At 37.4% G+C, this 24850-nt stretch overlaps 1 protein-coding gene across 1 annotated transcript in view; it reads right to left on the reverse strand.

Annotated features, from left to right (window-relative positions):
* Window positions 1-21701, reverse strand: part of LOC308702441 (uncharacterized protein) — a 28608-nt gene extending 6907 nt beyond the window's left edge. The window contains exons 1-6 of the mRNA XM_081385284.1: window positions 21495-21701; window positions 19553-19578; window positions 17815-18108; window positions 11971-12300; window positions 10752-11081; window positions 8684-8818 (exon numbers count right to left, since the gene is read on the reverse strand). Of these exons, the coding sequence (XP_081241410.1) occupies window positions 8684-8818; window positions 10752-11081; window positions 11971-12300; window positions 17815-18108; window position 19553 (1090 nt within the window). The 5' untranslated portion in view covers window positions 19554-19578; window positions 21495-21701. The remainder of the gene's footprint in view (window positions 1-8683; window positions 8819-10751; window positions 11082-11970; window positions 12301-17814; window positions 18109-19552; window positions 19579-21494) is intronic.
* Between the last annotated feature and the right edge of the window lie 3149 nt (window positions 21702-24850).

Genomic DNA, 24850 nt, shown 5'->3' on the forward strand with positions numbered 1-24850 from the left:
ACACACACACACACACACACACACACACACACACACACACACACACACACACACACACACACACACACTATAACGGCTCCTGAATGTTTTTCCAGACCAGAAAAATCACGCTTCAACTGATGCCTTCAATCTTTTAATGTCTTCCTTTCAGGAATAAGGATATTCAATATCACAAAAATTGAATGGACACCGTGAAAAAACTGAAAAATAAACCAAAATTACAATCAAATTTGTTGAAGTGATTTTACCATGACATCGCTCGAAACTGAAAACTGAAATCAATGTACACAGTACATCAAATTATAAATGAACAATAACCAAAATACATACAAACATACCGTGTGCTTTCCAATCGGGACTCAGGAGACATTAGTAGACATTTTTTTTGCTCGAACACTCTATTTTACCTCTTTCGATTTGTGTGCGACACCTCGTGTGTCTCTCTTATCTTTTTCTTTTCCTTTTCCGGTGAGCACGCAAAATATAAAATCACATGACCAATACGTCTTATGTTATGTCTTTTGTTATATCTTTTCCCAGTAGGTGTCACTATTTCCAAACTATCATGTAGATCAATACAATTTTCACACAAATATTACCACAAAATTTATAAAACAAAACAAACAAACAAACCAAAAACCTTTCAAAGGTGAAAAAATATCTGCGACAGCTACACTGCCACCAAAATTACAAGGATTTATGTTAGTAATATTTTGAACAAATAAAATAAATCCTGCAATTTTCCTATAAGCGGTTACTTAATTTTCATTCATCTTTTAACACTTTCATAAACAGTATTATTTTGCCTTCATTTGAATTTTACTATTTTAGATGTCAAAACTAATTAGTCTAATCCTTGTGGTTTCACTCATAGTTTAAGAGCTGTTTTCAACTATTACTACAATTTTTTGGATTGGACGCTCCAAAATGGATATGTTTGTCAATCGCTCACCCTTTTTTCCTAACTTACTTTGTCCCATTTGCAGTTTAACCTTTCGCACTAACCCATCATCGTCTGCACTTGCCTCAACGACTCTAGCTAGCCTCCATTCATTTCTGGGAACATTGTCCTCTTTGAGAATTACTACATCTCCAACATGAACATTTCTTCTAGGCGTATGCCACTGTTGTCTGAGGCTTATGTTGGCCAGGTATTCTTTGCGCCATCTGCTCCAAAACTGTTCTGACAAGTACTGCACTCTCCTCCATCTTTTTCTAGCGTACAAATCTTCACGGACAAATTTGCCAGGAGGAGGAAGGGGCACTGAGGTCTTCATTGTGAGCAGATGATTAGGCGTCAAAGGCTCAGCACTCTTTGGGTCATTTATTGTGTTAGTGGTAAGCGGACGACTATTTACAATCGACATTGCCTCATACAAAAATGTCCTTAATGAAGTGTCATCCAGTCTTCCTTTAGCTTGTGCCAGAACAGCGTTCATCACACTCCTAACAGTCCTTATCTGGCGTTCCCACACACCTCCCATGTGGCTTGCTTCAGGAACATTCATAAGGAAGTCACATTGTTTGCTTGCAAGATATGTAGAAATCCTCTCTTGGTCCAGATCTTTCAAACCTTTCTCCAGCTCATTTTTAGCCCCCATGAAATTCGTGCCTTGGTCGGATCTGATCTGTCGCACGGCTCCTCTGATTGCTATGAAACATCTTAAGGCATTTAGAAATGCATCGGTGGAAAGATCTTCTAGCATCTCTAAATGTACAGCCCTGGAGCTCAAGCACGTAAACAACAGTCCATACCTCTTGAATTCCTTCCGACCTTGTTTTGTGTAGAAGGGGCCAAAGCAGTCAATACCAGAATACGAGAATGGAGGTGAGGGTTCCACTCGGTCAGCAGGAAGGTCAGCCATGCGTTGTTCTTCGACTGATCTACGCAGCTTTCTGCATGTAACACAATTTTTTATGTTCTTGGCCACTACATTGCTTGCACCTAATATCCAATATCCACTTGCTCTGAGCTCATTCAAGGTTTGACCGCGGCCTTGATGTTGAGTTTTCTTGTGGCAATGGTCAAGTATTAGTTGTGTGACAATGCCTTCCTTAGGAAGAATTACTGGATGTTTCAACTCAAACGCTGTGTTAGACTTTCTTAGTCGTCCTCCTACCCTGAGCAGTTCATTCTCGAGGATGGGATCAAGTTGGTATAACTTGTTGTTCTTTGGCAGCTTAGCAGGTTTTTGACTGAGCAATTTCAGTTCTTCTTCAAAGGCTTCTTTTTGTGCTGCCTTGATGAGCACAATAGCTGCTTTCTCTTTCTCTTCTACACTAATAAACCCTGACTTGTCTTTGTTCACCAGTCTTTTGATCCTAGCAATAGCATTGAGGGCTGTATTCCAATCTGAGAATCTTGAGAGTCGTTCAAAGAAGCTACCTCTTACACAGGCATCTGTTTTCAGGACCTTTACCTCTGGGTCACCTACTAGAAGCACTGGGGATTTTTCATGAGTGCTAATCTTTCGTTCCCATAAGAACTTGGGACCCATCAACCAAATTGAGTCTATCAGGTCTGCCACCTTGAGACCCCTAGACGCACAGTCTGCAGGATTCTGACTTGTTTCCACATAGAACCATTGTCTTGGATCTGTAGAGTCTCTTATCTTCTGCACACGATTAGCCACAAAAACATGAAAGCGCCGGGCTTCGTTCTTGATATACCCTAGCACTACCTGGGAATCTGTCCAGAAAAACTCCTCATTTACCTTCAGATCAAGCTCTTCCTTAAGAACATGACTTACTGCTGCAGAAACTGTGGCTGCAGTCAGCTCAAGGCGTGGTATGCTGAAAACCTTCGTAGGGGCAACTCTGGCCTTACCCATGACCAGTGCACAATGTACTTGTTCATCAGCAACAATCCTGATGTATGAACACTGCCCATAACCCTCACTGCTGGCATCTGAAAAATGATGCAGCTCTATTTTCTGGATTCTGCCCATATTTTCAGGAATGAAGCATCTTGGTATTTTGATCTTTTGGAGGTTCTCCAAGTCATGGATCCATGTATCCCACTTTGGCTTCAGATCAGAAGGAAGAGGTTCATCCCATCCTACCCCTCGTTTGCACATCTCCTGGAGCACTTTCTTCCCAGTCAAGATATAGGGAGCGAGAAAACCTAATGGGTCGTACACACTTGCAACTACTGATAGAATTCCTCGCCGAGTGGCAGCCTTTTCATTAAGGTCAACTTTGAATGAGAATGTATCCGTCTCTATGTTCCACTTTACTCCCAGTACACTCTGCATCGGAAGTTCATTGTAGTTCAGATCTACATCCTTCACAACACTGACACGTTCGCTCTCTGGAATTGCACTCAAAACTTCTCTGCTATTGGACACAAACTTGTGTAAACGCAAGTTTCCCTTAGCCAAAGCTTCCTGCGCTTCACTAACCAACTTGTTGGCCTTCTCGATAGAATCAACACTTACAAGTCCATCATCCACATAGAAATTTTTGCGAATGAAGCTCGCTGCTAGTGGGTAGTCCCTCTCACATTTGCTGGCAAGATATTTCATGCCGTAGTTCGCACAACCTGGAGAGGATGCAGCTCCAAAAATATGTACTCGCATGCGGTATTCCTTGGGTTCTCTTTCGGTGTTCCCTTCTTCCCACCATAGGAATCTCAGGAAATCACGATCGTCTGGACTGACATGAAAGCGGTGGAACATCTTTTCCACATCACAAACAATTGCAATTTGATGCTCACGAAATCTGCACAACACTCCAGTAAGAGCATTTGTTAAGTCTGGGCCTGTGAGTAAGTGGTCATTTAGAGATGTACCTTCAAATTTGGCTGAACAGTCAAATACCACTCTTATTTTTTCTGGCTTCCTGGGATGATACACCCCATGGTGCGGAATGTACCAGGCGTTGCCTTCTTTTGGTGTGGAATCTGCTTCTTCGGCATCACCATCTCTAAAGACACCATCCATAAATCTCACATAGTCTTCTCTGTACTTGGGATTTCTCTCCAATTTTCTTTTTAAATGCTTCAAACGAACCGTAGCCAGTTGCTTATTGTTCGGTAATTGAGGACGTTCTCTGAATGGTAAGGGCATTTCCACATGTCCTTCTTTGTTGTGTTGAGTTGTTTCATCCAACTGTTGAAGAAATTGAATGTCCTCCTGAGATATTGTTTTTTCTCTTGAGTCTGTATCTCGAAAATCTGCTTCTAATGTCCTGATTACTGAAGCAGGTGTGATTGCTGGGAGTTCCTTCACAGAAATGCGATGACAGAACCCCGCTACATTTCTAGAGCAAACATGGGGTGTTATGGATCCCACTACACTCCAGCCTAAGTCCGTCTTGACTGCATATGGTTCGTGATCCTTCCCTGATATCACTTGGGTTGGCTTTAGAGCTCTTGGACAATCAAAGCCAATGAGAAGCCCTACAGGACAATTCAACAACTCTGGCATCTTATCTGCAACACTGAGCAAGTGAATCCATCTCTGAGCCTTCTTGCAAGTAGGAATGCTATCTCGTTCCAAGGGAATGTATTCTCGAGTGTATACGGGTGGCAACTCGATGTACTCTTGCAGACTATAACCTCTCACTCTTAGTCCAACTGCTCTCTGACAATTCTCTATTGAAGCTCTATCAGTCATTGTGGACAGCTTTAACTTCACAGGTTCTGTGTTTGCTTGCAGTTTGTCACAGATGTCCTGACTGATAAACGTATTACTGCTCTGCGTGTCCAGTAATGCATAAGCTAGAATTTCTGTGCTGTCCTTAGTTGCACAAGACAGCCAAACTGGAACTATCATCGAAGTGTGATTACCTTTATCCATCTCCACACTGCATAAGCTAGTGAAAGCCCTTTCATCAGGTGAAACTTCTGGCTTTCCTCCTTGAGAGCGTTCTTCGTGAAGTGGAGAGGGGTGACTCTGCTTGCAGATGTTGCAAGTAGCTCGCTTTCTACAGTTTTTGGAGACATGACCAACTCTGAGACAACCAAAGCACATCTTGTTATTGATGACAAACCTTTTCTTCTCCTCAAGAGGCATTGCCGCAAACCTTTCACATTTGTATATAAAATGATTTTGCTGACAGCAGACACATTCTATTTGTCTCTTATCCTGAGTGACAGAAGGGTTTAGTTGAGTGCCTTTCTCTTTTTCCAATGCACTCTTTGCAATGGGTTTAACATTTTGCGCCAGAGCACTGGCCTTGAGACGTTTCTGCTCCTTTCCAGGCTTTTCCTCTGCATGTTTTAAAGCAAGTAGAGAGGAAACAGGATTACATGCAACGCGTGCCTCCTCTGCCACAAAGTCTGAAAACTCAGTGAAGCTTGGGTATGGCTTCTCTTCATCTAGTGCTTTAGTGACATACCTATTCCAGCGAGTTGTTATCCAGTCAGGAAGTTTCTGAAGCAATTTCTGGTTTTCTTCGCAATCATCCAAAACCCTCAAACCATGTACATGAGGCATTGCATTTTTGCAAGAGATGAGGAAATCACTAAACTCCCTTAATTTCAGTGATTCTTTGGGTCCAAGTTTTGGCCAGTTATTAAGCTTTGCTCTGAACGCTCTTTGAACTACAAAGGGGTGTCCATAACGTTTGTTCAGGGCATCCCAAGCTTGTGTGTATGCATCCTCATCACTTCTATAAAACGTTCCCTCTAGTACACTAAGCGCATCTCCACTTATGTACCTTTTCAGATAGAACAATCGATGTGCTGGGCTTGTACAGTTTGTTTCAATCAAAGCTTTAAAGCAGGTGCGCCATTCTGTGAACTTGAGTGGGTCACCCATAAACGTGAATGGCTCTGGAGCTGGAAGTTTAGTCATTGCCAAGGATTCTTTTAGTGCTTTCACTAACAAGACCTCATCTACTTTGGTCTCTAGCTCATGTTCAGAGCAAGGTTGAGCTAAAATTTCTTTCTTGATGCAAGAAGGGTTATTGTGGTGCAGTGGCAGCTGACTTGAAGGCATAGTGCTTTTTTCTTTAGCATCTTCTATTTCAGCATTCAATCTTGATTCCTCTTCTGCATACACAATATATTCAGCTTCCATTACTTCAAGATCTCTTTGCTCTTCCAGCATTTTTAACTTCTCTTGTTGGGCTAGTACTTCTTTTCTTTGAGCTGAGATTTCTTGTTCTCTCTTTAGTTCAGCACGTTTTGCAGCTAAGCGTGCCGCTGCTTCTGCTCTTTTTACAGACATATTACTTCCATGTTGACTATCTCTTTCAGCTCTCGACACAGTTGAACCATAAATTGACCTGGCGTCATCTCTTTGCAGTAACTGAGTGAGAGTTTCTTTTACAGCTTCAGCATCAAACTCCTTTGTGCCAAATTCTGCACAACGTCTTTTCAGTAGTGCAGTTATTTCACTAGTAACTGAAGTGCAGCTATCCATTCTCCTCCTTATATCTTGAGATGGGACGTTCAGTGCACGAATACTCTCATATATTTGTTTTAACTCTGCTTCACGTTTCTCTGATGTCACCATCATATCATCTAACTCGATTTTAGAGCACTCTTCTTTCAGCTTGGATCTGATGAACTGAGCTTCAGCTTTGAAGTTTAAGTACGTGAACATAAACTTCCGTTCTCTTTTTGCTAATTCGTCATGTCTCAACTCAAGCATTTTTTCTGTTGGACGCCTTTCTCTATCTGATCGTCTAACTGCCTGATAAACTCTTGATGATGATTCCTGGAATCTCGTCTTATTAACTTCCAGATCTGCATTAATTTCAGCTAAGCGTTCTTCATATTTTTCTCTGTCAATGGCATCAATCTCAGTTTCTAATTTCCCCTCTAATTGTGCTTTTTCTTCTTCAAGAGCTTGAATCACTTGGTCTAAGACACAGCTCTCTGATCTATCTTGATCCATGTTGGTAACTTGCTTTAAACTACACTATTATTCAGCTTTAAACCCTGATAACAAGTTGTAATACCATGAGGAAATTGCACAAAGTCAATTATTAAACAAGTTACACACAATCAACTTAACTTGAAAGGTATCAAAAGCAAACATTTGTTAAAATCATTTGCTAACTATTTTAACTTGAATAAATGTTTTTCAACCAAGAAATGAAAATTCAAGCTGAAAAGATACAGTCTGACCTGCAAATCCAAAGGTAGCAACTCTTATTGAAAGCTGAATTGTCCAAAAACATCGCAACGTTGCCGCCGTGTGGCTGTCATTCGTCACTGCAGCACTGTCGTCTTGCGTTGCCCTTCCGCACAGCAAAGAATGCAGTCACGCGAAAAGCAATAGTTTCAATGCGACGAAATCGCGTAGAATGGCGGCGTCCTCACTTTACCCAACAGCTGCAGTTTTCCACCGAGATCGACTGGACTATGCTCTTCCCATCGAGGTCTGGCGATCTTTCCTTTTCCACGATGAACTCTTGCCCTCGTCCAGGGGAAAGTAAACAGACGTTTTTTCACTATAACGGCTCCTGAATGTTTTTCCAGACCAGAAAAATCACGCTTCAACTGATGCCTTCAATCTTTTAATGTCTTCCTTTCAGGAATAAGGATATTCAATATCACAAAAATTGAATGGACACCGTGAAAAAACTGAAAAATAAACCAAAATTACAATCAAATTTGTTGAAGTGATTTTACCATGACATCGCTCGAAACTGAAAACTGAAATCAATGTACACAGTACATCAAATTATAAATGAACAATAACCAAAATACATACAAACATACCGTGTGCTTTCCAATCGGGACTCAGGAGACATTAGTAGACATTTTTTTTGCTCGAACACTCTATTTTACCTCTTTCGATTTGTGTGCGACACCTCGTGTGTCTCTCTTATCTTTTTCTTTTCCTTTTCCGGTGAGCACGCAAAATATAAAATCACATGACCAATACGTCTTATGTTATGTCTTTTGTTATATCTTTTCCCAGTAGGTGTCACTATTTCCAAACTATCATGTAGATCAATACAATTTTCACACAAATATTACCACAAAATTTATAAAACAAAACAAACAAACAAACCAAAAACCTTTCAAAGGTGAAAAAATATCTGCGACAGCTACACACACACACACACAGAGAGGGAGAGAGAGAGTAAAACATGACTTTCAGGATATTGTGATTTTTGTCACTCGCCTAAACACCATGCATTACGGCCCTACACACACACACACAATTTTTGTCAACGCAGACACACATCGCTCTCAGACATCCACACATACTCGGAAACATAATTTTTAAATCTTTGAACCATTCAAATCCTTCATGCACAGTCAAGTGCCCCTATAGTGGAAACCAGGAAAATAGCATGCATTTCCCCCTATAGGGAATACACATGTAGTGATGTCATCTGGTAAAATACACTATATAATGCAAATATAATGCCTTTGCTTCAAAATGAAAGAATGTTTCAACATAAATCATGATTTATGTATTAATGACGGCCCCGGCTTTAAACGACGTTTTAATGGGAGTCAATGGGACATTTTTGTCCCTTATGGTACTGAATGGTGCTATTTGTTCTACACCGTGTGTGTTATACATATTTTAATTTTTTTTTTTCAAAATTTGTTAATTTATGCAAAAAGTCACAACTGTGGCAAATTACATACCATTGGCATTAAAACAGCCAAAATGGTCAAAGAAATAAAAATGAAAAGGACAAAAATGTCCCTAATGCAGCCTAAGGGTTAAATCTCTTATTTACATTTTGTAAATCACTATGTTATACTTGCCATTTTGTATTGCTTCACTTTTGCTAGATCTGCGGCGATAGTAAATCACACCCACAGTCATGAGCAGCAGAACACCAGCAGCAGCAGCACTTATTCCTGCTATAGCAGCTGAAGACAGACCTGAATCTGGAGCCGCTGAAGACAGACACACATTATTACTAGAGATCACCTGAAAATAAACTCCTTATAATCAGAGCCGGATTAACGCAAAGGCAAACTAGGCACGTGCCTAGGGCCCGATTGGCGGAATGGGGCCCAGACAGAGGGACAAAAAAAAAAAATGTACAAATGTCCCATCTACAATTTATTTCAATATTTATTTATTAACTAAAAATAGTGACGATGTTTATCTTAACCATAGACTGTTACATTACTGCAGTTAAACCAATTAATGTGTCCGTTACAAAGCGGGTGCCGGCTTCTGAAAGTAGTATGTGTAACGAACGCATCCATCAGGTGCTGCGAGGCAAAAGCCTAATAGCACACAAAGAAGCACAGCTCATAATGCAGGTGTGTGAGTTGTCGTCATCTATTTTGGAGTGATTGCAATGTATTCTAAATATAAACTTGTACTGTAGATCAGCGTCATTTCTGGAAAAATCATTCACCGCTTTATTACGAGTTTAAAAGAGCGTGAGCGTCATTAACGTGCCCAGACGCGACGCTTTGAATTTGCGCGTACAATAACATCGCGTCGGGAGCTGACTAGTAAAAAAGCTACAAAATTAAAAGACAAGACGTCTGTATTCTAAGTTAAAAAGCCAACACACTACAACATTTTTAAATGTTTCAAGTAAAGGATCTCATATCTATGGGTCTATCTTCTAAATTCTGCTGATGATTAGATTCCTGACATTACGCCAATAATATCACTTTATATATTTTTTTCTGCTCAGTAGCGATCGTGTCTTTTTCTTCCACTTGATTTGTGTATAGCATATTTAAGGTAGCAATGCAATATAAAAGCACTTATGCTCATCTACTGAATTGGGATTCTGGAACTGTGAATAAATTGAATAAAACAGCAAAATAACAACAACAACAATAACATCTTCATTAAACAAAAAAGAGATTATCTTAGATAAAGTTTGATTACTATGTACATACAGTACCGGTAAAAGTCTGGACCCATTACTATTTTTAATGTTTTTGAAAGAAGTTTATTATTATGCTCTACAAGCCTGCATTTATTTGATCAAAAATACAGAAAAAAACAGGAATATTCAGCAAGGATGTGTTAAATATATAAAAAGTGATAGTGAAGACTTTTTTAAAACAACTTTTTAATAATCAAAAATCCTGAAAAAAAGTATTACAGGTTATAAAATAAATATTAAGCACCATTTCTAACATAATAAATCAGAATGATCACGTGGCACTAAATTCAGCTTTGCATCACAGAAATATAAACTATAGTAAACTAGAAAACCATTATTTTAAATTTTAATAATATTTCACTATATTATTTTTCTGTATTTTTGATCAAATAAATCCAGGCTTGATGAGCATAAGAGACTTCTTTCAAAAACATTAAAAATAGTAATGTGTCCAAACTTATGTACTGTGTAAGTAAAAATATACTGCTTTTAAAATTAAATGTTATATAAATAAAAAGGTTAGGAATCATATTTGTTTCAAGTGTTTTTTTATTGGGGGTGGGGGGCCTCCAACATGAATTTTGCCTAGGGCCTCCTAATGTCTAGAACCGGCCCTGCTTATAATCAACCAATACATTTACACCTTTCTATTTTCAGTAGAAATGTTTATATGATATTGATTTATTTGATAAATGGCGGCATCTGGTGGGTTTTTGAGTAACTGCAGCTACAACAGCAAACTGAAAACTGACTAATATTTTGCAATTTTCTTTATCATTAATAACAGAATTCACAATTGTAAAATTCACAATGTGACAAAACTCAATGTGACAATTGTTTGTAGCTTCGATGTGCATAATGTAATAGAGATGACCCACATTGAAAACATTTACTGGGGGATTATTTCAAACTGTAGGCCTATTCTAAAACTACTGAAGTGAAAAGGCACTGAATGACTAAAATATTCTTACCAGTGACAGAAACACTAAATGTCTTTAAGATGCTGAATCTGCTGTACTTGATCTGTAGTTCATAAACTCCAGAGTCTTCAGTTGTGGTGTTTGTGATGATCAGAGATCCAGTCTGATGATCCAGCTTCAGTCTGTCTCTGAATCTCTCATTACACTGATCATCTGTACAGATCTTACTCTGATCTCCAGTGATTTCAGCAATGAGAGTATCATCAGAATACCACGTCAATACATCACTTGGTTTTCTTCTTAAACCAGGAACCAAAGTAACAGATTCTCCCTCCTTCACTGTCTTTTTCTTAATTTCTTCTTGTTCAGCAGCAGAAACACCTGAAACATAAAAAAACATTTTTAGGGGGGACACACAACATGAGAGAACTGTGCAATAAAACATACATTGACCTTCAGTTTGAAAAGCAACATTTATCCACATTCTGTGATTATAAATACACTTTAAGTCAAGTCACCTTTATTTATACAGCAATTTATACAATACAACATTTTACATCATAACCTCTGTATTTTGGATTGCTGGTGAACTAAAAAAAAAAGACTGATGGATTTAAACAGATATTTTGAATAATGTGCGTAATCAGACAGTTTATGGACCCCATTGACTTCCATGGTATTTATTTTGTCCTACTATGGAAGTCAATTGGATCCATCAATTGTCTGGTTACCAACGTTCCTCAAAATATCTTGTGTGTTCAGCAGAAGAAAAACAATCATACACGTTTGAAACAACTTGTTAATGAGTAAATGATGACAGAATATGTATTTCTGGGTGATCTATTTCTTTAAATCTGTTCATCATACAAAGTGATCGACTCTCTTCACAATAAATTGGACTAAAAAGCTCGATTCATTCGATCAAAAATCTCTTTATATTAACTTTGTGAAGCGTCAAAGTGTCAGGTTTGAGCCGTCAATGAATAGACTGAAATCGCTCAGATTTCATTACAAATATTTTCATTTTTGTTTCTGATGATGAACAAAATTCGTATTGGTTTGGAACGACATGAGGGTGAAATATCAAATGACACAATTTTCATTTTTGGCTGAACAAATAAACAAAACTGACGGCATAGTTACAGTAGTGTTTAGAGGTTATGTAAGATGTGTCTGACACGCACTGTAGACCAATCACAATTCAATTCAATAAACACATTTATGATGCAATTTAAATGTACAAGACTTGCTTTTAAACACAATGCCTCACCAGTGACAGAAACACTGAAGGTCTTTTCACTGTCGCTGCCGCTGCTGCTGATCCTCAGTTCATATTCTCCAGAGTCTGTGTTTGTGATGTTTGTGATGGTCAGAGATCCAGTCTGATTATCCAGCTTCAGTCTGTCTCTGAATCTCTCAGTATCTTCATTACACTGAACATCTGTACAGATAAAACCGAGATCTCCATTGATTTGAGCGATGCGAATGTCATTATAATACCATATAATCTTCTCTTGTTGGTTTGTTTTAACAGCAGAGTTTAGAGTGACTGAATCTCCCTCCATCACTGGCACTTCATCTGTATCAACACCAGACACACCTGAAGAAGAAATGAACAGTTCATTATGAGCTGAACAATATTATACTACAGGAAAGTGTTTTGAAATTGTCTTTCTACAGAACATAAAGATTGTGAGTAGAGCAATTCATCTGGATTCATAAATGTAACATGCAAACAAACAGCAGAAGAACATCATTGATTCACACACTCACTCAGACAAACATACATGCAGCATACATCTGATATTTTGCCCCCTTCCCTATATACGCAATCACATTACCAAGTAGTTCGTTTTATTTTCAGAAACATGGCTGCATAGTAAAATTACTGATGATGAAATTAAAATTGATGATTATGTTTTGAATAGATCTGATAGTCTAGATGTGGTGGGGTGGCCACATATGTTTCTATAAATCTTATTTCTAAATGCATCATTCTTAATATAAATCCTGTTAATTTTGAGTGCCTTTTTATTAAAGTTACTTTTCATGTTAATAAAAATGTAACTATAGGTCAAATTTATAGACCACGCTCTGCTTCATTTGATTTTATGATGTGTATTCTGTCGACTATTAATTCTCTTGAGAAGCACAACGAATTGATTATTTTGGGTGATTTTAATTGGTTGGATCATTCCTCTGTTAATGCTAGAAATGTATTTAATGTTACAGTTCTGTGTTTCTGAGTTCTGTTTTTGTTTCAGTTTCTGTGTTCCGTTTCCCCCTGTCTTCTGTGATTTTGGTCTAGTTCTGTTTTCCCCGGTCTGTGTAATTGGTTCCTCGTTAGTCTCGTCAGCTGTGTCTTGTTTCCCTGATCTGTTCTCCTTAAGCCCTGTGTGTTTCAGTCTTCAGTTTCGGTTCTCGTTTAAGTTCCGTGTGAGTTCTGCCCGTTTTCCCTGTGTATTTGGATTCCTATTGAAATAAACTCTTGGATTGAAGTGCTCTGTCATCCTCACCTCCTTCTCCCCGCACCACACCGTAACATTTGGTTGTTTAAATTTTACTGTTAATCAATGAGCCTACCAGAGTTGACTATCTTTCTTCATCTTTGCTGGATTGGATACTTGTCATTAATCCTGAAAGGATAATCACATTTGATGTCAGATTGTTTAAGTGATCAGTGATACATATTTAGGAGGAGAATTTTAGGAGTTTTAATTTTCCAGACACAATATAAGACTGAGACCATGTAAATATAAGAATGTACATGATTTTATCCAAGACCTAATTTAATTAAGTAATTAATTAATTTAATTTCCTTTGTTGATGCATTGAGTTTTTTTTTTTTTTTTCATTCTGAGGTTATAAATGTAATTAATTAACATGCTCATATAAGACTGTTAGAGTCAAAGGCAGACATTTACCTTGGATCAGTTCTAATCTTATCAAACTTATTAAAAGGGATAAAGCATTGACCAAATACGGTTACTCAGGGATCCCACTGATTGGGAAAACTATAGATATTTGAGGAATTTATGCAAGTTACAAACATGGAATACAAAAGCTATTTATTATAAAGATTGTTTCTCTTAGGATTTTCCCAACCCTAAACAGGTTTGGAATCAGTTGAGAAATCTTTTGAATAAACCCAATAAAAGCTTGATAAAAAATATTACATTTAAAGGTGCATTGCGCAACTTTTCATGTTAAAAATACCCGTTTTCTAACCCATACATGCTTAAACAATTGCCTGATGGGCTGAATGAGCCCTTCTCTGATCACTGCGATTGCCTCTATAATCCTGTACAGTAAAATAAATAAGAGGGATTCGGGTCGGAATCTGAGACTGGGCGTGACGTCATGCGCGTTCACGGCACGCTCATATGTCTGACAGGTTTGTGTATGCGCCGACGCCGCCATTCTCCGTAGAAAATGGATTCTAAGAGACCGGCTTGTAGTTCATTTCAAACACCAACGCAAACTCCACGTAAGATAAAAAAATGAAAACTTTTGTCTAGTGCAACCAAAAGGTCCAAATTGGAGTCAGACAGGCGTCGGGGTAAGACGAGAGTAAACTTAGGGAAGGCTTTCAACAAATGGAGAGATCTCCGGTCTGCTCTGGGGCTCAAACGGGATCCGCAGTTGGCTTTTTTCTTGATAAAAAGGTAAGATATATCCCATTCTCTAATGTCTGATACGGCTAATAATGACAATAAATGACGATCCATAAAATGTGTAATGCTTTAGCGTAAGCTAGATAAATGTACAATCGGAATAGGTTTTACTAACTTACCATTGTCAGTGATCAGGTTCAGAAACTGTGTATGGCCTAGCTGCTACCGGTAGCCTTGTGTCCTTTGCTAATATGCTATGTTGCTCATGTCCTTGACCAACAATGAATAATATATTGCTATTGGAATATGCTACTTAGCTGATCAATAAAACAGGCTAAACCCCCGCAAATCTTCGGCGGATTAGCCTGTTTGGCTTTTATGGTAACGTCATAGTGCCATTTGATTGTTTATTACCTTGAGACATTTGGGTGTACTTTGTTGACCGACTGTGTATGGTATGGTATCATGATTACTATTTTGAGCTTTTACAAAGTAATAACTTATATTGTTCATGAACGTGTTTCCATAATAATAGTCATAAGTGGATACAGTAAACACATAACACAGTTCAACATGGAGATAGATGGAAATAAAAAACGAAGTTTTCTACTACCCCCATTTTTTCCCTCACACATAAGTGTTATTTACTCAATTGCCTTTCCTTTCACATATTTTAAATTACTTGCAGATTTAAAACTTTATTGATTTAAAACTTTATTACCTCTGAAGACATTATGATTGTAAACAAAAGATTTGTGCGGCTGATGATCCTTGGGTTATGACCAGCTCGTGCTCGTTCAAGCGTGCGTGTGCGTGTGGTCCGTGAGCGTGCACACCTCTGGTTGCAGTTTCGCTTGCCGCCAGAGGGGGCGTAGTTCTGCGAAAACTCAGACTTTTGCGCAATGCACCTTTAATAACGAAAGTATTTCTGATCCTTTTAATCAGCATTTTTCTTCTATCTGTGGTTCTCAGTGCTCTGATTTCTATAGTTTTAATTCCACTATATCAAATGGTTTATTTTCCTTCAAGAAGATTATGCCTGTCAATGTCTACTATGCGATTTGTGATTTAAAAACAAATAGTAGTGCTGGTCCTGATGGTTTGGAAGCTACATTTGCAGCTCATGTATTAATGTATTTTATTTGTAGATTCATTTAATTTGTCATTGTCCACTTGTGCCGTTCCCTTTATATGGAAATGTGCGAGTTACTCCTTTGTTCAAAGATGGAGACTAATCTGATGTGAATAATTATCCAATTTCTATTATTTGTAAAAAAAAAAAAAAAAGTAAACTTATTTTTAATCAATTATCACTATTTTAATTCATTAAATATTCTATAGCCTCGACAGAGTGAAAGAGCGCTCACTTTACAATCTCTAAAAAGCTGTCATCTCATCTCAGATAGCGATCTCACAACAGTCCAATAAAATCAATAAAGTTGACAACACCCCCTGGCAGAAGAACCTTGCTAATCCACCTTATTCCTGACGACCTTACTGCATTTTGAATTATGGGTGGCACTTCCGGTTTGGGGAACTTCAAAAGGCTGAAACTAATTTCAAATCATAAGGTTGCCCTATAAATAAAGCTGATCCGTCAGTTTGACTGGATGAGCTGTCAATTTTCCTTCATGATTTATTTTCAGACATCATGAAAATAACGTTATACTTGGTATTCTAATGTTATAACAAGAATATCTATGGCAAGAGCTCTTTTCACTTGCTGTTTTCTTTTCCTCGTGATTATTTTTTTTTTTCCCTTTGCAATCTGCTGTAAAAGTATGAAAAAGGACAACATATACTCCACGGTTGTGGTCTGTTCTCCCGAATTTAATTTACAATATATTCCATTAATAATTCACTGGAATGCTCAGAGAATCTCTCGTTACGTCTTTCCAGGTTTGTTGTCACAGGTAAATGCAATTTATAATCTGTCAAAATTACAGAAATCACTTTGAAATAGTATCACGTAATGCTGAAGTTAATGAACATTTTTGATTAGGGCAACACAAGTTACATAATACAGATTTTTCACTGATGGTTTACAGCTTAACGGAAGTTACACCCATAATTCGCGCAAAGCGTCATTGGGCGTAGGAATAAGGTGGATAAACTAAAGAACATAATTAACATTAAAATGTAGTTTCTAATGTTAAAATGTAAGTTTTTAATGTAACATTCTTCCATTAAATATTCTAGTCAGTTCATTCTAGTCAAGAATATTTTATGCAATTTTGAATTATTTATTTGAAAGAATTAAAAGAGCAGTTTCATGTTGTATATTGTATATAGGTTGATATGGGATTTAGAAAGTAATTAATGCAGTAATTTTCAGAGAGAGTATTAAGTAGTCTAATTACACTTTACCAGATGTAACTGGTAGCTAGTACTTTTTTTTGTAGAGTAATGTATCCAACACTGATCAGAACAAACATTGCAAGACTTGAGCAGCAGGTTTAACAGCGTCACGTTTTTATTTTTTAACTCTTATACCTTTCAGATACGACGTTATAATGGTTTAATTTTCTTCACTGTAACAACTTTATGTCCTGAGGTGACAACATAAAATAGAAAAACTGAACTGTGTTTTTAGGCATGTGTTGTGCTCTTCCAGGTTCAGGAAGCTGTCTTCTGTAAAATGTGCTGTGCAAAAGCTAACTTTTGGGTCGCACTGCTCAGGAACAGTGTTAGAAATACATATTAACAAAGGGTTTCTAATTTCCAGAAAGCCAAACAAAGGTGGTTTTGCTTTTGCATCCCAAAAGATATCTTTGCGACATCCCGGCAACTAGAGATGTGTTTGAAGCCTAAATCCAAGGCACGGAAAAAGAGTAACACATTCTACGGAGCCCCTAAAGGGACATGGTTAGGCTTGCTACAGTAGTGGGATACATTACAGTACATCAGATTTCATTTATCAAATATAGAAGGGAGAGATGACTGACAGGACGATGCCGGAGGATTTGGTGCGCAACAGATCCTGAGCGTCATTAACAAATATCTTATCTTGTAAAATGTGTGGTCAGTAACACAGGTCCCTACAGAGTATGTGTGATCGCGAATTCACATCAAAAGTGAGTGATTTCAACCCCATATATTGATGGTGGATCACTGATGCCCGCAAATTATATACAATATAATTACCCAACTATATAAGTACAACTATAATGTAAAAGCATTGAAATATATTTTTACTTCCCATCTCATATTATTTTCCTTTCCAAACATAGTGTTCAGTTTTAGGCAACATCCCTAACGACAACACTACAATTGACTGAAGTCTTGTCTTCTTTTAGTTGCATATGCCTTTGGGTGTGCATTATGCTAATATTTCACATTGAGTCGTTGACGTTTTTGAGGAAATAATATCTGGACTTCGATCAAGACGTTTTAAGCAAGTCTGGAGCCGCACTCTCTGTTAGATCGAATAAATGACTTTGTGGGAGACGGGAATACTAAGAGCTTTGTAACAAGACTTACTTAATGACATAATGACTCACCAGTGACAGAAACACTGAAGATCTTTTCACTCTCGCTGCTGCCGCTGCTGATCAGTAGTTTATAATCTCCAGAGTCTGTGTTTCTGATGTTCATGATGGTCAGAGATCCAGTCTGATTATCCAGCTTCAGTCTGTCTCTGAATCTCTCATTACACTGAACATCTGTACAGATCTTACTGAGATCTCTATTAATTTGAGCGATGCGAATGCCATTAAAATACCATCTAATTGCGTCTTGTTGGTTTGTTTGAACACCAGAGTTTAGAGTGACTGAATCTCCCTCCATCACTGACACTCAGGGCCGGTTCTAGACATTAGGAGGCCCTAGGCAAAATTCATGTTGGAGGCCCCCCACCCCCAATAAAAAAACACTTGAAACAAATATGATTCCTAACCTTTTTATTTATACAACATTTAATTTTAAAAGCAGTATATTTTTACTTACACAGTACATAAGTTTGGACACATTACTATTTTTAATGTTTTTGAAAGAAGTCTCTTATGCTCATCAAGCCTGGATTTATTTGATCAAAAATACAGAAAAATAATATAGTGAAAATAGTTAAAATTTAAAATAATGGTTTTCTATTTTACTATACTTTATATTTCTGTGATGCAAAGCTGAATTTAGTGCCACGTGATCATTCTGATTTATTATGTTAGAAATGGTGCTTAATATTTATTTTATAACCTGTGATACTTTTTTCAGGATCTTTGATTATTAAAAAGTTGTTTTAAAAAAGTCTTCACTGTCACTTTTTATATATTTAACACATCCTTGCTGAATATTCCTGTTTTTTTTTCTCTGTATTTTTGATCAAATAAATGCAGGCTTGTAGAGGTAATCTCTTTTTTGTTTAATGAAGATGTTATTGTTGTTGTTGTTGTTATTTTGCTGTTTTATTCAATTTATTCACAGTTCCAGAATCCCACTTCAGTAGATGAGCATAAGTGATTTTATATTGCATTGCTACCTTAAATATGCTATACACAAATCAAGTGGAAGAGAAAGACACGATCGCTACTGAGCAGAAAAAAATATATAAAGTGATATTATTGGCGTAATGTCAGGAATCTAATCATCAGCAGAATTTAGAAGATAGACCCATAGATATGAGATCCTTTATTTGAAACATTTAAAAATGTTGTAGTGTGTTGGCTTTTTAACTTAGAATACAGACGTCTTGTCTTTTAATTGTGTAGCTTTTTTACTAGTCAGCTCCCGACGCGATGTTATTCATTGTACGCGCAAATTCAAAGCGTCGCGTCTTGGGCACGTTACGCTCGCGCTCTTTTAAACTCGTAATAAAGCGGTGAATGATTTTTCCAGAAATGACGCTGATCTACAGTACAAGTTTATATTTAGAATACATTGCAATCACTCCAAAATAGATGACGACAACTCACACACCTGCATTATGAGATGTGCTTCTTTGTGTGCTTATTAGGCTTTTGCCTCGCAGCACCTGATGGATGCGTTCTTTACACATACTTTCAGAAGCCGGCACCCGCTTTGTAACGGACACATTAATTGGTTTAACTGTAGTAATGTAACAGTCTATGGTTAAGATAAACATCGTCACTATTTTTAGTTAATAAATAAATATTGAAATAAATTGTAGATAGGACATTTGTACATTTTTTTTTTTTTTTGTCCCTCTGTCTGGGCCCCATCCAACCAATCGGGCCCTAGGCACGTGCCTAGTTTGCCTTTGCGTTAATCCGGCTCTGCTGACACTCTGTCTGTATCAGCACCAGACACACCTGAAGAAGAAATGAACAGTTCATTATGAGCTGAACAACATTATACTACATGACAATGCTGTGAAAAATGTTTTTCTACAGACCAAAAGATAATAGATGGAGAAATTTATCTGGATTCATAATGTAACATGCAAACAAACAGCAGAACATCATTGAATTTACACATCCACTCATCAGACGAGTCTCATGGACGATCTTGAACAACTTCATGAACATCATACAAACCACATCCTGATTCATATACAGTTCTGACAATACACTGACATAGTACACAATGCTACTTTTAACAAAGAGGGATCATTAAAATGGGATGTTATTTTCTATTTGGTACTGTTCAGAAAAAAGCAATTTCACATAACAAATTTTGGCAAACAAGACAAAATAACTTAATATACACAAAAGAACCAGTTCAAAAGTTTTACTTTCGTTAATCTTCTGAACACACATGAAGATTTTTGGACTCCAGTGGTATAACCTCAATTTTATGAAATGACACAAATGCTTTGTTTGCAAAAACAAAAGCATAATTTACTATTTACCACTTAAATATTAGTCCAACCAACGCACGTTCACGAGAGCATCATGATAAGTGTTGACACAAGGGCAGACATTGTGTGAACGCGCCTCTGAGATTAATATTTTGTAAATAAAGAGGTAAATTATGTGGGGGGTTTTTATGCAAACAAAGCAGTCGCGTCGCTTCATAAAACTGAGGTTAAACCACTGGAGTCACATGGATTACTTTAATGATGTCTTTACTACATTTCTGCGGCTTGAAAGTGGTAGTTGTGTAGATTGTCAATGGAGGGACAGAAAGCTCTCAGATTTCATCAAAAATATCTTAATTTGTGTTCCGAAGATTAACGAAAGTCTTACGGATTTAGAATGAGATGAGGGTGAGTAATTAATGATGATCAATGACTGTTTGTTTTTAGTTGATCATAAGGCCCTTTGACACAAGCATTAAAATTGCTCAGTTTCCCAGCATCTTCTGCATATTAAACCCATTACAGCAGTGACTGTAAGATTTTGAGATCTTTTCACACTGAGGTAGAATGAAGGACTCGTAGGCAACTAAAAAGGTAAAAACATTTACTGATGCTCGAGAGAAACATTAAGAGAATTTCTGAATTGGATGATCAGGGTAAATGTTCTTATTTTGTCTTCTAGTAAACATGTAAATATATCATTTATGTTTGCGTTGTGATTCCTTATTGAGCATCAGTGAATGTTTTCATGTTTTGAAATTGTAATAGTTTGATTCCCTCAAATCCAACCAGTGTGAAAATATGGATCTCAACATTAATGTTTGTTACAATATGATCCCCCTTATTTTGTCATATTTATTAACATCATACATATTATGCGAAGAGGTTATGAGCTTATGCTTTGCCACTCTCCCCCCTTCCCTATCTCATTTTTTATTTTTATTTATATTGTGATTTCCACCAAATCAAGATACAATTGTGTTTTTCTACCAAACGTTGTTTTTAGTCATGCTGTTTTAATCTCCCACATAAATAACATGTTTCAATCACGCCTGACAAGACTGATAGACCACTATGACGTCGTTCTTTTTATCGTGGACAAAAAGCGATTGTGACAAATATTTCTATTATGATCAGGGAAAAACACACACAGCAAAATACAATCGATAAATGCATTTATGTCGTATTTAATATTAGAGCTGATTCAAAACATAAATACGTCACTTTTCCTTTTGGACGAGGTGAATGCTGCAACAACATAGCCTATAGCCTACTGCTTAAATGTAACAATGATGACGTAAAACACACTGCAAAATACACATGATAAATGTTTTTCTGTCGGATATAAAGCAAAGAGAAAACAATAGTTAGGTTACTTTCGTTTTCACCGTCGGCCGGAAACGAGACATATAAACCTAAATGTCTTACCATGGACGATTAAACCCCAGAGCAATACAAGCAACCGAGAGGGAACCTTCATCTTCATCACTTTCCCCAAACAGTCAATGCAGATTTTGATACACAACATCTGCCGTTCCTCCTTTTCGACGGCTAAACGTCAAAGAGAAAAAAATGAGTTCGACATCGGCTGCAGGAAGGGAGGAGCTGTCCAGGAAGATAGCCTATTACGTTCTCTACGTTTTTTTACGTCCTATTACCCATCTCCACCCTCTGATCCCTAAACCCACCCCTAAACCTACCAATCTCCACCCCTTATATCTGGATCCAACTCCGCCCCCTGGATCTCGTGTACTGCAGTGAGGTGCTACTGGAAAAACTTGGAAATGTCAATGTTTCACCGCTGGGGGCGATGATCTCTGTCAACCCATGAATCAATGAACAAGTGTCTTGTTTTTTACCTGATCTCTGATCAGTTTTATACATTTGTATACGTTTTAATTAGACATTAGTATAATTCAAATAAATATGGTAGTTTATAGTCTCTTATTGGCATGTTTAGCTGAGCCATTCTTAGAACAAACTAAATAAACCCTGACAATTGATAAAAAAACATAAAGTCACTTGATAATCTTATTAGATGATTAGATTATTGCATTTAAAAGATTTTACTTTAAGTAAAAAAAATTGCAATAGATTTGTAAAAGCTGTTTTTTATGCATGTTTTAACCGGGGTTTTGTTGCATTTACACTGTCCTGTCCACTAGGGGTCACTGTGGAGACTTCACCGTAATTTTAACCCTTAAAGTAACAACATGTAACTTTTCAACCTTCATAATATATTTCCAAGACCCTTGTGATAGTACATCGACTTACAATAGGTTGAATGAGACGTCTGCCAGAGCCTGACGGGGTCTGTATCGCTTTTACTGGCACTATGTAACTTCGGGGAGCGGGTAGTAACCAGCGCTCAAAAAGAACTACAAAATTCGACTGCTTTACGGCATACGTCATTTCGCCCACCACTTCCTCAAATTCGGCTGTGACAGGCCAACCAGCGCGTTTGTTTTCGTGCGTCTGTTTTCGTCATGGCTGAAGCAGCAGCGAAACGTAAGAAGTCCAAGGTTTTGTCGGAGTAGAGTCGGAAGAGGAAAAGGGAGAGTGATAAACTGAAAGGCATGACAAAGATCAATATTGGTCGAGCGTTTGCTCGCTGGCGTGAGCTTATGGAGGAGGAGGAGTGTTACCAGACCGCAGCTGACTTGGCCGTCATGCTGTTGAACTAGTAAGTAAATTGCTTGCATACTATCTTTAGTTTTTCCTAATCTGTTGTCTGCCTGGCTACGGAAACTATCTGGTCCTCCATTTATCTTCATGAATCGGCTAGTAGATGAGCGAATTATCAATCTGGTAGCTAGTAAACACTAACATGCTAGTTTTAGATGGTTAGGATGCTATCGCTATCGTTCAGATTTGAGCATTGCAATCGACATGCAAATCGCAAATGTTTGAGTTAAAATGTTTAGTCTACTAAACATGTAGAAATTATGAAAGGAGGAAGATTAATAATATTATCATTGCCCATATGAAAAAAACCTGCATGCTTCATATACAGTAACCGTAAATCATTTTACGACAGAGGTAATGGACAATTCCGCTTCCAACCTGTAGGGCGACCGCAGAGGAAAAGTTCCACGTTGTTGCTTTAACTGTCGCAAAATACATTATATCACAGATCATCAGGTCATCTATGTATCCGCTTGTTTTACACTCTTTAACCACCAGGTGGGATTGTGAGCAAATTAAGCCTCGAGAAATTAAACCTTTTGTGAACCACTTGGCTGAAAAGCTTCAATTCTTCATGGGGCTTTATCTCACCATCACTACCAGGAAGAGGAGAAAAAGAGGAGTATCTCAAAGTGCAACAGATTACAGTCTCTATTTATAATCTTTATCCTTCTAGCACCTGCTGGTAGATGTTGTAACTACACTCTCGTTGCAATGCGCATCTTTAAACGTTCACACCGGGGCTTATAGGAATAGGCCTGTGCTTCTGGGAAGGAAAATAAATAAATAAATAAATAAATAAATAAATAAATAAATAAATAAATAAATAAATAAATAGGTAAATAGGTAGGTAAATGTATAATGCAAGTATACTAGCCAGGAAAATAACTTGTCACACACATCATCACTACTTATCGATAACTGAATTATGAAAACTCTTTTAAATCGATAACATTACTTAAAAATATTAAAAAATAAAAAAATCTTTACCTTCACTGAAAAGCACATAACAATTGATTTCAACATTTGCACTGCAAATGAGCATGCCTTCCATATGGGGGAGAATGGGGTGAGTTTGAACTTGGTGCATCCTTTGGAACATGTTGAATCTAAAATAAACTGTTTTACAAATAATCACTTATTAATACAAGGCCTATTTAAGATTATCAGAACAAAATAATAACAAAAAATCATAAAATGCAATGTGGAATTCCAGTAAAATAATACTTAATAAGAAATCATCAGAAAACCAGTACTTGGCTCAAATGACCCTATTCTATCATTTTCTCAAACTTGTATCATCCAGTAGTTTAGAGCTAACATAATTCTTAGAGCATAGCCTCATATTATAACTTGGCATTTTATGTAATTGACAAGTAGCTTGTAACATTCATAAAACAGCAGACGAAAAGTACCTGGATGATACTACTTCCAGTGAGAAGTGAGAACACAATGTTCACTGTAACAGTGCTGACGTGGAAGCAGACCAAGATGATGGTGAAGAGAACCCAAGTGCAGTTCATTTACAGTGTCCAAACATCCAAAACAAAATATAAACAAAATGCAAAAATGTGAAACAAACCATGAAAAAAAAAGAAAAAAAACTTAACTATGAACAGCCCATGGCACATTGAAACATGGAACAGCATATATACAGCATATAAAGATATGAAACATGACCAACAACAGACATGACAGTCACTATACCCACCTATATTATAATATAGCCCTACAGTAGTACTATGGTGGATAAAGTTCATCTGAATTTAATTTTGTATTTCGGACGCAGCATTACTCTCGTATCAAGCAAAGCATGCTGGGAACTAGATTGACTGTCCAGTTAGTTATGAACATAGATATCATATAAAGGCTAGATGTCTCATCCACGCTGCTGGCCAATGGAGGTCGATGTCCGCACACGGCGGCCATCTTACCACAGGGTGCTCGCTCACTCGTATCATGGTGCATGTACTTTTACATAACCATAACTTGCTCAATTTTCTACCGATTTTCAAATGGTTTGGTTTGTTATAAACGTCAGAGATGTAGCTATGAAACTGCATACATATGAATAATTATACAAATGGACTTCCATATGA

Source organism: Scardinius erythrophthalmus (genome assembly GCF_964197995.2).
Source record: "Scardinius erythrophthalmus genome assembly, chromosome: 14".
Lineage (NCBI taxonomy): Eukaryota > Metazoa > Chordata > Actinopteri > Cypriniformes > Leuciscidae > Scardinius > Scardinius erythrophthalmus.